General features: G+C 45.1%; 1 protein-coding gene across 3 annotated transcripts in view; it reads right to left on the minus strand.

Annotated features, from left to right (window-relative positions):
- The window catches only part of SEPTIN11 (septin 11), a 50,156-nt gene continuing 35,397 nt past the window's right edge, over positions 1 to 14,759 (minus strand). The window contains exons 7-10 of one of the 3 annotated variants that reach the window (XM_042870942.1): positions 14,446 to 14,614; positions 9,949 to 10,081; positions 9,200 to 9,387; positions 1 to 306 (exon numbers count right to left, since the gene is read on the minus strand). In XM_042870942.1, the coding sequence (XP_042726876.1) occupies positions 276 to 306; positions 9,200 to 9,387; positions 9,949 to 10,081; positions 14,446 to 14,614 (521 nt within the window). In that variant the 3' untranslated portion in view covers positions 1 to 275. Of the gene's footprint in view, positions 307 to 508; positions 1,717 to 2,057; positions 5,787 to 9,199; positions 9,388 to 9,948; positions 10,082 to 14,445; positions 14,615 to 14,759 lie in introns of those variants that run through there. The other 2 variants (XM_042870944.1, XM_042870943.1) reach the window with 2 other exon arrangements.

Consider the following 14,759-nt stretch of genomic DNA (forward strand, 5'->3'; position numbering starts at 1 on the left):
CCAGCAGGTAGGAACTACCACCAGCCCCATTCAGTGGGCTTACACCGTAACTCAAACTCAAAGAAAAATTTAGGCTGGAAGGGACCTCTAGAGGACGTGTGCTGCAACCTCCAGCTCACCACAAAGCCAATGCTCACTCTCATCTCAGCTTTTCCTTCTCCAAATAGCAGTCTCACAGGGCAGGCTGCCACTCCATTCCATTTAGCACTGCAGTGCCATTTGCTACCTCCACTGTGTCCTTCTGGAGACACGAGGGCCAGAGCTGCATGCAGGACTCAAGGCATCAGCACAGCACAACTCCAGGAACTGCAAAATAAAGGCACAGGTGAGCTGACACATGGCAGGGCTCAGACAGACAACTCTGTGAAGCAGAGGACTGTGCAGAGGACTCTGTGAAGCAACAGGCTCTATTTCAAGAGAAGGGCTGCAGCACTGCTCTGGGGTCTCACAGGCCAGGCTGCTACCACCGGAGAAACCCTCACCACAAATTTAAAATAAGAGTTTCTACTGCATACACACAAGGCCAATATTTAATAATCTTTCAGATGGTAACTATGAAGTTACTGGGTTGTTTCCAGGATAAACAGTTTGTAGGGTTTTTTAACCACTTGAGAAAAACAGGCACCCGTGTGGAAGGAGCTTCAGCCTCCATCGCTGAGCAGTGCTGGAAAACATTGTGCTTCTGGGAAACAGCCTTCAGCTAACCCCTGGCAGCTCGTGCTCCACACACTGATGGGAAGAGGAAAAACATTCAGCAGTACCCATCCACAGCAGAGTAAAGGGGGTTAATTCTTTGACTGAGGTGTGCAGATGAGAAGAAATCATCAGTATTTAGTTAAAGTGCATGACTCCATACAGGAAACACTGGAAGGGGCTCAGGCTGCCTCCTTCCACCCGCAGCAGAGCAGCTAGAGGTCACTGCACACCAGGCTTAGAGGCTTCTTTCTAACCTATGAACAACTCTTTGGCACTTTTTGAGCCTTTAGCTGAAGTAAACAAGTACCCCATGTTTATGGTTGGAAAAAAATAAATAAATCATTACTAACTAGGCTTCATAAGCACAAAACGAAGCCATTAATCCAAGCACAAGTCAGTGCGGCTCAATCGAGAAGCTCCCTACTTTGCTTGTACAGCCAGAAAATAACAAAGCCTTGAGTGTCCAGAACAGATCCATCAGTGCAGCAGTACGTAACAGCAGCCACCTCTGCTTCTCACAGCTCCATATCAAAACCAAGGAGGCACGTGGGTCTGTGGGCACATTTTCATCACATCGGAGGAGCGTGGGACACACTTGTGATGAGGCTGTGGTGTCCCAGCTCCAGATCCAGAGGCAGCAAGGAGCCCTGTGGCTACACACACGCCACCAGCCAGTCCGCCAGTCTCTTCATTGCCAGCAGCACGGTATGGCAAAAGGGAAAAAAGAGGGGAGAGGGGAAGAGATCGCAGCGCAATATTGCATATCACGGCCAAGCTCTCCCCTCATGTCGTTACCTCTGTCACATTTGGCAGCCTCGGTTGTGCAGACGGCCAGCACAGACACACAGCACCACGCGCCCTCAAGATGCACAGGAGGGAAACAAAAGGGAGGAGAGGAGGGTGGACAAGATGGAGGAATGAGATGGTTTCTCCCGGTGGGGGCCCACGGGCTCCTCCGGTGCCCGCTGTTTGCTGGGAGAGCACAGGGCTGTGGCAAATGGCGTTTACAGAAAGAAGAAGCTACAGAGAGAAAGAGAGAAAGAAACAGAAGTTCAGAATCGAAATGGAACACAAAAGGTGAGAGACAAAAGAAACGGAGGGACGGCATTTTAAAGTGTGAAGGAAGGGAGCATGCTAGGGAGCTGTCATTCAAACCAACGGCACCGCAGCGGCAGCAGAGGCCTGAGCACACACAGCGCTCAGGACGGCCACAGGCAGAGACTGACCGACACCAACACAAGTGTATGGAGACAGTGTGACAGCACGGCGCAGCCTGCCGGGCACCTGCACTGCCTCAGCCCCGGCACACCGCTACGGCAGCGGCAAAGCCAGCTCACAAAGGCAACTCCAAGACCAAAGCGTTTGGGTAAAAATATATTTCCTCTCCCCACTTCGAGTGCTGGCACTGCTTGTGCGCGCAGCCTAAAGCACATACAGGAAAGAACTGAGCTTATGCTACCAGGTTATTATTCAATTTGTAATTAAAAAAAAATACTTTAACATCAAATAAAGTGACAATATCTAACAGATGCGTACATATACTTTGCATTAACACTGTATGTAGGTTACACAATTATTTAGTAACAAACATGGGTTATTTTCAAATAGCAAGGTAATAAAGTTCTACATCTATAGTTTAAGGCAATCAGAATATTAAAAATGTATACAAATACAATATTTCTACCGCTGTTCACAGCTTTATTTTCCGTTAATTAAAAAACCCTTCATATCTGTATTGTCCCATGCTAACAAGAGTGACGTGGATCTGGCATGCAGCAAATGCAGCCAGGGCCCTTGCAGAGAGACAAGTGTGCATTGCTGACATCTCAGAGGGCGAGTGGTAGCTGGCTTCAGATGGACACACCTGGCATGGCACGCACAAAAAGACATTTCCATCCACACTCGGATGCCTTAAGAGAAGCAGGATAAGAACCACCCACAGAAACACTGCTCACGTTAGGTAAGGGCATGCTTAGAGACAGACACCGAGATACAAATCTCCTTGATGGGATTTCAAGCTGTCAAAAGCACACACACACAGTGTACAGCAATGTGTACTGTGGTTTTTGGGCCACAGAGAAGTGTGGGGTGTGGGGTGTGTTCCCCACACAGAAAGTAACCCCTGCCCTGCCAGGCACACGCATGCCCACCTCTGCAGAGCCATCACAACCCTCTTGGTGGCCTGCCTTGTGTTCCCTTCTCACCTCTGGGGTTCATTCCCTGCACAGGGAACACCACCATCCCAGAAATATACATGCCCCTACGCTTTCCTGCTCATCCATACTATTCCTGTGTTTATATCAGTGTCAGGGACGTGCAGCGTTAGCAGCTACTGATCATCACTGCTTCACCACACTGACATTCGCAATGCCTCATGAGCAACACAACCATGCTGCTGTCCCCACTGTCACCAGCAGACCCACAGAGCCATGCAGGGTAACTTCAGACATTCAACAGCAGCTGGATGTTATGTTCCCTATGGCTTTTTTTTTTTTCCTTCAAAATCTTAGCAAAAGCAAATTATTACAGAAAGTTTTTAATGGTTTTCAACAACGCCACTTGTAAGTAAGTGGACTTAAAGAAGCCCCCAGAAAAACACAACAGGTTTGCCCATATCAGCGGTGAACGGAAAGGTGAATCTCTTACTACTGTACTTACATGCAAGGTGAAAGCATATCCAGCTAGACTGAAAGCATCCCTTACTCCATGCAGAACCAGGGACTACTGTGAAAAAAGGCGTAAGTAAAGAAAAGAAAGAAGGGCAGCAATAACCAGCTAAACATGGCCTGGGGGACTGAGGAGAAAAAGATTTTAACATCTTTGGCAGAGAAAACAAAACAATACCTTTCACTTTAGCAAGTTTATGGTTTAAGCTCAGTTTCCCCAGAACAGCCTGCTTCTCACTGGAGGAAGAAACCCAATCAAAAAGACATTAATGCATTTGGCCACAGCTTTCTATTAAAAAAAAACAACAAAAACCGCTAGACTCGGCTGACTTCTCCTGCCAACATCCCTTGGAAAGGCTGTCAAATGAAGCAGGACAAATAAATGGTAAAATTAAGTTTTCAACTTGGCACAAAGCGCTGGTAATTAAAGAGAGGGCATGCACAGAGACAGCTGAAGCAAAGCACACTGCCACAAGCATTCAGGCTTGAGACAAGAGCATGTGATGTGACTAAATATTTCGTGCCAGCAAACAGATTTCCCCCTTGATAACTCAAGATTTTAAACTTGAGTTTGCCAGAAGCCAGAAAAATCATAGTTTTGCTTTTCAAAATAGCTCCCTAGGAATCATATTTAACCTGATGGAAGCACATCATGGTTGATAAGACCAGGAGGTGTGATCAAAAGAAAAGACGATGACTTTTATTGCAGCTTACTCATCTACAACTTTTGCTGCATGTTCACAAGGCTGCATTTGTATTCCCTCTTCCCAAAGCCATGTTTAAGTGGTAAGGGTTAAAAAAAATAGATTAAAAAGCAAACAAACAAATAAATAAAGTCAACTCCCAAACACATTTTGTCAGCCAACTCTCCAAAAAGTGTCTGTCTTGTTTCAGAAAAAGGTGACAATTCTGACTTTTTTTGAACATTTAGAGAGGCAAGAAATACCATCCCAGAAGCAAGCAATGAACTGCAGTGTGTGAGACTCAGGTGGAGGGAATTATTTTAGGAGTGCTTTAAAGAAAGAAAGAGGAGACTACCTAGCTAGGAGCAAAGGAAATGTTGGCAGTACATCAGCAGAAGAGAAAGAAATCCAGCAGTCAAAGTGTAAGCATGGCTCGCCACTTCTTGGGTAGGAAGGGAAAGATTCTGTCCAAAAAGCAATGGCATAGAAAATAGACATTAAGCAGACTGATTTCACACCATGATGGCCACAGAGTGAGGCCTGGTTATGCTAGAGGTGTCTTGTTTGTATGTCACATCGCCCTGCTCGGCCGCTCTCCATCCCTGCAAGGATCTCGAGTCACTTGCAGGTAGTGACAAACCTCTGGCCCCTCCTCAACATGAATCTGTCTGGAGAAAGCCCTTCTCTCAGGCTGTCAGCTGTTGTGCAAAGCTCCCCAGGCTTGGAGGCGTTAACTTTCTGATGTTTTTCAGGCAATGGGGCAGTCATCCATCAACGTTCAGGAATTGGCACGTTTTCTGCTCTGGAGCGTGCAGCTCCAGAGATGGGGACCCTAATTCCCACCTTTCACATGAACCACTGTTTGGTTGGCAGAACAGCATTCTCTCAGCATGGAAACCTGGATCCTGCAACTACGGGGTCTGCATTTATATGTACGCAGGAACACCCCCAAAGGCAGCAGGGGGATGTTGAAGGTACCCTCTTTTTTAGGCCTTCTGCCTGGGCATTTGATTCCTTAGGGGCTGCTACGTCTTGCTAATAGTTTAAGAACCCAGCGCTCTTTGAAGTTGGGTGTCAATGGCAAGCAGTGCATGGAAAGCATGAAAAGAGGTCCCTTTTCCAGGTACCTGCAGCACCACTCAGCTCCCACCACTACATTCAGCAAGGAGCTACTGCGCTGACCTGAAAGGGTGGCTGTAAAAATATGCCAGCACATGACAGCAAACCCAGCCCAACTAATATTATCCAGTCAGACAACAGAAACAGCAGCTAATTAAAACAAACAACAAAAAAAATCATGCAAATGTAATAGCATGCAAGGTCAGTTAAACTTTTGTTATCTACACACAGATACCCCCCTCCCCTTATCCCACCCCAACAGCAGGGTTCATTTTGCTCTAACACATTAGCTACTGAAGGCATACAGGTAGAATTAAACTCCAGCCCTGACTCAGTTCAGACCTGAGCCAAGAGTGATTTACCATTGCTGGTATGGACCAGAAAAACACGTGGTATCATTTGCTCCCCTCCCTTCCTCCCCCCTCAGTTTCCTGCTGCACAAAGTCCTGCACGCAACCCTTCTTCCTTCTTGTTCCCACTACGTTATTAGATGAGTTAATAGTTATTCAGGTTAAAAATGAGAAAGAAAAAAAAAAGAAAAAACAGATGGCAGAAACATTACTGCAAAAGCAGATGAATGCAGGAACATCCTTGGCTTGACAGGCTTTATGTGAAGCTTGCACTGCAAGTTAAAAAAAAACAGAAACAAAAACAAAAACACAAAAACAAAAACAAAAAGTTAGCAATAACAGAATCCAAAATGAAAAAAAAATAAAAAAAAAATAAAAACCACCAAAATCAAGAAAAGCTGGGAGAGCTGACACTGGGACACCAGCAACCCACTGTGGTGGGTGGGCATGCAGATGGATTACGGAATTAAAAAGAAATTAAATCTCAAGACTGAGCTCTACTCTAGCCTACGTGACAAGCACGAGTGAAAAATAAGTCCAACAGGGAAGAACTACTGAACATTCAACCACCAAAGTTATCCAGGGTTACAGGTGTATGTATGCTGGTGCCTTTAAACTATGCATTTTCAGGAGATGTGTGGTGGCAGGACATGACTGGAGATGTTCAGTTTGGGTTACTTGAACATAGGCACTCTTGTAGAAAGCTGTGCCAGCCTTTTCTGAAATGCAGATGTCTCAGAGCTGAGCATCCCGAGGTCCCCCAGAATTGGTTTTCAAGCCCAATTCAGATCCTTTAGACATCATTAAATCCTTTTAACAGAGTGCTGGGCCAGGCCATGACGTGTACACTATACTTAAGGGATTGCTCTGGGAATAAGCATGGACCATAACACCTAGAGAGTCAACACTGGACTGGAAATTATTATATTGAAATGAAGCTGGAACTTAAGTTTTCCATCTGGATTTCAGAAGTATCTTGGCAGAAACAGAGCCCAAACAGATGGTCCTGGCTCCTAGGCAAGTTAAGGATGAGCAAGTAACCCAGCGACACTGAGGCCTGCACATGGTGACCTACCAAACAGGAAGAACCAAAAGTCCATTTGCTGCTCTTGTTTTCAAAAGGTTTTGCCAAACCCATTGGCAGGAACCAGCTCCAGATTGTGTGGGTTTGAAGCACAATCCCATCCCAAAATTATGGCAGCATGCTCAATCTCAGACTTAAGAAAGTCTTGGAGTGTGCTACACTGTCTCAAGGGGTTGAGGCACATAGATGTGCTGTCCAGTGCAGCTGTGTCATCAGGACAGAACTGCAATAATTTAAAATGAAAAAACCATAAATCTACAGGATTCTAAGAAGTGGAGTAGAAAAAAATCAGGTAGAAGACAGCTTGTTCCTGCAGAGATAGCCAAGGGGGCCAAGATGTCTACCTCACGGACTTGTGCCAGCAGCAGCCTTGGTGCTGAGCCTTCCCTTCAGCTTGTACAGCACAGTGGAAAGTCTCCGCTGTCCAAGCTGAAGAAAACAGACCCCACCTTGGGAAAGAAGTATTCCTGTGAATTCCTGGCTGGGAGGCTACAGGTATTGTGCATGGCACAGGTTTCCTCTGGCAGCCACACAAGCACCACCACAGCCCATGCCAGCACAGAAGGTTGAGAGCCTTACCTATACAACCCATGGCTTTTCATCGGAGTGCCAAGAGAAATTTAAAGCCTTTAGAAAAACCAGGATGCGCTACAAGGAAATGCATCAGCATTTCCCTTTAGAGCCTACATTAGTAATTCAGACATACAGAACCACTGAAGCAGCTACTGCACCTTGTGTTTCAGCCTGCCCTGTTTCAGCCTGCATTCTCACAGAGTGGGATGTCAGCTGCCAGACATTTCTCGCTTCTACGCTTCGGCATAGCACCAATCAGTCTGCAATGATTCCTTTAGCCAAGCAGAGCATGCAGCACACAGTTGCCCTCTGTATGTCAGTGGGTGCCAAATGCCAAGTTCTCAGTTTGCGTAAAGCAGCACAGCTCCATAGGAGCTACAACAATTTATATCAGAAGAGGAACTAGCCCCAGATCCTCCCCACTTTCCTGTGGAAAGCCAGGGGCAGGAGTGATGGATGACAGCCACTGACCCAGCTGCAGAGATGGGATGTACAGTAAGCATCTGCATGATTTCCCAAAATATAAAAATATACCAGTATATATGCAATACCACAGACCCTCACAGCCCACGCTATAAGGCAGCTCAGAGCTGGCTGAAGTTAGCAAAGGAGACAGAAGAGTCTGTACCACATTCCTATAAGCATTTCAGTTCTTTTAACAGTGACAACTTAGTGTTAATAGAGTAGCTTACTCTGCCAGAGTCAACTTAAGAAATGCACTGCGTTGCATGGAACTGTCATTTTTGTGTGTGGATTGAAAGAAGCATTTCCCAGAGAGACTGGCTATTTTACCACCTTTGCAGCTTTCCTGATTGCAGTTATCAACTAGTGTCATTATTGCAGATGACCCAGAAAGGACGCACATGAGCATCTTCTTACTGGGTACTGGAAAAAATGGATGGAAGTAACAACAGGAGGCTTCAATGTAGCCATTGTTACAGTAATCTGTTTCACTACACTACACAAATAAGCTGTGCACAGTCAGCTTCACCTCTGCAATGTCTGCCTGGCTTCACCCTACACACAATATCTAAGTGGACCTTCTGTTCTTGAAAGGATGGTGAAGTAGCCAGTAGCAAGTCATAACTACGAGTTTCTTGCACTACCAGCAAGCTAAACATAGCCAGCTCTAAGTGCAGGCTGCAAGAAGGAGATTAAACCTATTTGGATCAAACAAGAGGTTTTCAGAAGAGCTCTGCAAAGACGTAACCCTGAGCCCAGATCAATGGCAATGTTCTTCCAGTTTCAGTGGAAGCAGAGTTAGGTCCAAACTGAACACATCTTAAAAAACTGCTTCCCAAGTGACTGTCCACAGATATACTTGGTTACTACTGAAGTAGCAGAAATCTCAGAGCACTGGAGGGTAGAGAATCATATTCCTAGCATACAAATATAAAATAGTAGAAAACAGTGCTATTGTGTTTATTAAAACGTACGAGCGTTTTGCAGCTTATTATGTCAACTCAATACAAGTACAAATGCCATTTACCTGCAGTTATGGTACCATAGCAATTGCTAAGAAAAACTTGACTCTAAAGCAAGCTTCCAAATATTCGCTTTTGGCACTAAGATTTCCACATAAAAATAACATGGTGGTTTTGGTTTCTGATCTTACTTCTACTTACAACTATAACCTTAAAGAATGGGAACTGGGGACTACTGCTGGGTGAGAGGAAGAATGGGTAGAGACCCCTTTTTAATTTTGGCTCAGACAGATGAATCTGCACCCAGAACATCCCAGAGCTGTTCCAGCAGATGCTGGGCAGATCACAGGTCTCCACCATTTGATTGCTCTCCCATTCTGGTCAGATTTTGGCAAGATTTGAAGATATTCCTCCAGAGAAAAATTAAGATCATATCCCTGGCCCACCCTTTAGAAAAAATATTTTATTTGACCACTCTGATAAAAGCCCAGTTTCCAGTCTGGTAGTGGGAAAAAGCAAATACAGACATGCAGCAAGAAATTAAAAAAACAACCTCCCCAAATTGTAATAAGCCCTACAAAGGATGTGGATCACATCCGCTTACTTTTTCTTGTCCTTGTCTTTCTTGGTTTGTTGAGAACCTGCCTGCTGAGCCTGTGACTGTAATAGCTGAGCTGCCGCCTTCTTCTTTTGAAAGTTGTTCAGCTCTTCCTCAAGCTCCTTCTTTTTATCTTCTACTTTTTTCTTCTCCTCTTGGTGAGTCCTCTTTAGATGATCAAACTTTTCATGAAGCTGCCAGGACAGAAACAATAAATTGGAAGAGAAAAGGAGAATGTTTAACTCAAGTTACAGGAAATGATGCCTAAAGTGGTTCCATCAGCACTGGGGATCTCCCTGCGCTGATAACAAGTCACTGATCTGTCCTCCAAGCACATCAGCCCTTGTGAGAAAAGCTCTGCAATTAACACAAGCACAGACAGCGAGACTTAAGTTTTTGCAGGAACTCCACAAGTTCATTTCCAAACCTCATGTTCTGCTCCTCGCCGTTTTGTACCTACCAGACTCTCTCTTTGCTTGTGCAAAGCAAGAAAACACAGCCAGTCAAGGTGATAACCTTTTCTGGGGCTTTCTCTGCTCCTCCCTGAGGCAGATGTGTGATCGATGATGTGATGGGGTTACACCACAAGCCCATGGCAGGGCTGAGTCCGCATCTGTTCCCTGAAACTCTTTATGACGGGCAAGGTGCTTTTTAGGCTTGATGTTAGAATCAAGGTGCCTGAGTTCTTAGGACTCTCTTAGAAAAAGCCCAGCTCAAACCCTCACACAACATCCTTTCAGTTACAATATACTCACATCTTTCTCAGCTTCTTTCAATTCTGCTTCCTTTTCCTTCACTCTCATGACGAACATCTGCCTCATTTCATCCTCCTTCTTCTGGAGTTCACCCAGGAATTCATTCCTCTTTGCTTCATAAGTCTCTTGGAGACTGCAAAAACACAGGAAAAAAAAAACAAAACCAAAAAACACAACAACAACCCAGTCAGAACTGCATTTCATGCAGAGTCATGAGTTTCATCATACTTTCACAAAACATCACCAGAGGTCTCTGACTCGCAAGAACGAGTGAATGCCTCCACCAAAACTAGTCCTCGCTTCCTAGATGGCAGCATTGGTCAGGGGGTCAAACTAGCAAGCAAAAATGAGCACACTTCAGGATCCCGTAAGTCGCTTAACAGTCAGGATGTCCTTCAAAATAAGCAATCACTGTGGAATCACCTACAGAATTCCCTGATGCTCACATGTCTTGATACATGCTTGATTCACGTGTCCTCACTTCTCACACTCTTTGTCCTGAATCTCATTGGAAGCGTAAGGTTTGTGGAGCAGAGGCAGGCCTACCACAGAGCAAAACCTGGCTTTATGTAGCTCATTAAGCAGAACACTGACACAAAGCAAAATTAATTTTCACTACTTTTTACTAATGGATTCAGACCAGGAGCTTTATTTAGATAAAGCCACGTTGAGGGACCTCTCTATCTCCTCTAACTGTAAAGGAAGAACAAAGCTTTTGCAAATGAGAGGCATCGTTCCTACACTGAATTACCACACCACTGGATTCTTTCATACCTTTATTCCTCATCCACTTCCTTGTATTTCTTTATTTCCCCAGCACTGAGGTACCACAGGAAGTACTGGGACACCAAATATATTGTCCATGCACCTCTGAGATTTTCAGAGCCTTGTAGGAGCTCCAGATGCCAAATTCCTTTTCATTTTATTCCTTAAGTGGGTTTGGATATTTCTGCCACCACTACAGTGTGGGAATGATAACTATTTCCCCAAGAAGCTTTTCTGAAATTCTCTTTTTTAAGTGAAAACTCCATTGCAATCAGAGACATTCGTTGCATGCATGAACCTAAAGAACACACTAACCACTGGGCCAGTGGGATGTCTTCATCCCATTAATGCCTAGGTTTTGTCTTTCCTAGCTTATGGCTGTAATTTTGTTATTTTTTTCTATGAATTGGGGAACAAAACTAGACACAAAGACAGAAGCCTTGGGCTTAGCACTGTTAACCAATGGGTGCTTTGATTCGGTCCTAAAAAAAACAAACTTAGGAGAGACTGCCCAGAGCTTTCTTGCACAGCACTAGCCACCCTGGAGCGATCGCTCAATCCCAGCTGACCACAACAGCTTCTCACATCTTGAATGAAAACCACTTACTGTAATACCACAAAAATCTTCTCATGTGAGAGCAGCGCAGGAGGCACCTTTGGATTCTTGGCTGAATTAAGAGTCACTCCATTTGCAGCAGATAGAGATCTGGACATCTGAATTGAAGCCTCCCTGAAATTCATTCTTGGACTTAATCCTCTGACTGTCAACAATAAAATTTCAATTCATAAACCCTTCTGAAGGATCTAGCACAGAAAAACAGTAAAGATTGGTCTTTACTGTTCAGTGTGCAAAAATGGGATCAGCAATTAGTGACACGCTATCCCAGGGAGCAGCAGAGCCTTATGGACTGAACTGGAAAGCTCTCCACCCTACTAATTGTAATATCCTGCACTGCCAACAACTTTTTGCAAAGCTCATTTCCAAAAATGCAATGCCAGGTGATGTGCAAGCAGGGAAAAGCTTGCAAGGAGCCCAGGCTCAGTGCTCATCCCAGCTTTCTTCTTAAATACTTGCCATTAATCTCAGGCTAGAAAACCGAAATCCACATTGAAGCTACTTTGACTTCCAGAGAAGCCAAATTCACAGGGAAACTGGCCCAACAACTCCAGGCTGCATTTGAGAAAACTCTCATAGTCCCAAGAGAATAACAGTTCAAATCAACTGGGAATCCTACAGCTTCTCACAGACAAAGATGACAAGGGAATTTGCTTTTTAAGTGCACAAACACATGTTCCAAGAGTATCTGGATTTCCCAACAAACACACCCCACTCTAAAGGATGACCTTGTAAATGCTTTGCCAGCTTCCTTTTTGCAACCACTCACTCATTGCCATCAGTTGGCTGGGTAACTGCCCAGATCCCCCTGAGGCTTATGAGGGGCTCTCCAGTGCAAACTGGCTGAAGAGCTGTTGTTCCCGCAGCTCCCAGCACCCAGGCACAGGGCAAAGGCATGCTTTTGATCACCAGTCTCAAGAAGAACAGAGAGAACCAAAGATGCTGTTTTCTTCATTTCAAATATACACTGGCCTCAGTCAAACAGCTTGAGTTCACGAGTTTTGTTTGTTTATTGGAGAGGGGGAGGAAGCCGCCAGAGTGAACTGCTCTGAACTAGCACGTACCAGATGGAGAAATTCTGTACATTTTCATTTCCTTGCTACTTATAGCTTGGTCAAAAGAGGCCTCATGTACAGGAAGTAATGGAAATTCCTTAGATTCCTGGAAGAGACGGGCTGAGCCCATTTTAAGCTATTACTCTCCAGAAAGGAAATCCAATAAAGCTTCACGCTTGGGCTTCGTAACAGAACTGGGCTTGACTGATCTCAGCACAATTTCTCCACGACAGAGGAAACTCAGCTCCATAATCTCAGCAAGCCACAAATCAAACCCCTAACCAAAGCAAACTCAGTGCTGTGGCACTGAGTCACACTCTGCCACTTTCCAGCAAAAGCATGGACCCAGCTTTTCCCCAGTGAACATCAGAGACAAATCACGTCTGTCTGTGGTGATCTGCATGGCTACCATCTCAGATACTGGCATGTCACCTCCTGATATGCATGTGCATTACAGAGACAAACTGATATCAATGCAAAGATGCATGTGTAATCCTAACTGCTCTCCCTTGGGGCAGAGGAGCGTGGGATGCTGCTAAGGCAGCGGGTGCAATTATTGGGAAAAAGGTGGGGAGGCACAGGAAACAGAGGAAGAAAATAAACATTTGCTCCCAAATTCCCACACAGCTGTCTTCCCTGGATAATGACTGGGGTTTCCAACCAACAAAGCTGTCAGTGATGGTATAAACTGTATCTAGCAATAAAACAAACCTAAAGCATCAGACTGTGGTACTGTCTTCACACACCACCTTGGACTAGCTCCAGAGGGTCAACAAGAACTTTTACCCCAGGATCTCCCCTTCAGTAATCAGTTCACATCTCAATGCACGAATCACATTCATCTCAGAAAGGATATAGCCAAAATGCAGCTACTGTACCTGGCCCTGACTCTTGGCCAAGTGAGCTGGCAGCTAGAAAGTTGTGTCTGCATTAGAGGAGGAAAGGGGCCATTAAAGTATCACCTGACCATCTCAAAACTTGCCCTTCTCCCAGGGAAAAAAGCATCAGGAGGAAATTTCCAAGCAACTAACAAGTGTTCGGTTCAACAGACTCACCCAGCTCTCTGGGAAGCTGGAAGGATGCTGCCAGCAGGAAGATGAATGTAAGCATTATTGAAGACTGGACAGTACACAGGGTTTTAGGAAAGCAACAGCAAAACTGAGAAAGATCAGCTTTGCAATCTCCAAAAGAGCTTTTTCTAGCTTGAAAATGACAACTCACAAAGAATGTTAACTGACGTTAACTGTTCCTAGCCAGGCGTGCCTACAAGCCCTGATTGCTGACCACCTCCAACTCTCTTACTGTGTCTTACAAAAACATGCCCACTTCCACATTGCTGAGAACACAATGAAATCAGGAAACAGAAACAATCCCCTTGGCAGGCTTTGCATCACAGCAGCCTCTCTGCCCTGCAGAGCAGCAGACAGTTTCAAACATCAGCTTATGAAGATCAGTGAGAAACTGATTCCCACTTCTAAGAGGAGTGTTTAGAAATCATTTTTTTTCTAAACTTCTCAATACTGGCTGACCAACAGCAGGTAGGAGGTAGACTGAAAGGTCTTGCAAGTGATAGCCAGCAGCTTACATTTGATGCAGCTAAGCAAAGGGAGCTCAAAGCGTGCAAAGAAAGCTGGTACAACTTAAGCAACAGTGCAGATAGATCTGTGGGCATATACTCCTTCCTCTTAAATTCCTAGGATGCAACTTGATCTGAAATGAGTCATATCCTACTCTCAAAACGCATTGCCTTCAAGCATCCTGGTGACATCTTGTAGGCTCTAGAAGGCACGTATAGCCCTCCTATGTGGTTGCAGACATTTTCAAAATATTAAGGCAAGAACTGGCTTTGTCAACCATCCAACCTTTTCCTGTGTTTCTCCAGCACAAATCCTAGGCCATGAGAGCAGTACTGCACTGTGTGAAGTTCTACTCCCCAGTCGCACTTCAGATCTCAGCTGCTCCTCCTGACCATGGCTACTCCTCCCTGGTCAATGCAAACTTTTGGAACCCCAAGATCTCCCAGCTCTCTGGCTGTACAAGACCCGATTTACACCTGCCTACCTGAAAGGTTTGCTGTCTGGATCTGTGTCCTTGAATCCCATTTCTTCTAGCTTGCAGCGCCTGTACAGCTCGTAGTGTCGGGTGTGTGTCTGCTCTCTCAAGTCCTCCATGTTCACTCGGATCAGCATCTCCCGCAGCTTCACAAAGTCACAGTGATTTTCATTTTCAACTGCAAAGACAGGCCATCCACAGGGAGAACATTAAATCCAGCAGCCAGGTTTCCTTGGAATCATAGAATTATTAAGGTTGGAAGAGACCTCTAAAATCATCTCATCCAACTGTTGAACATCCCCACCATGACGACTGAATCATGG

Source organism: Lagopus leucura, unplaced genomic scaffold (assembly GCF_019238085.1).
Source record: "Lagopus leucura isolate 7727_CA_CO unplaced genomic scaffold, USGS_WTPT01 Super-Scaffold_100004, whole genome shotgun sequence".
NCBI classification, from domain to species: Eukaryota; Metazoa; Chordata; class Aves; order Galliformes; family Phasianidae; genus Lagopus; species Lagopus leucura.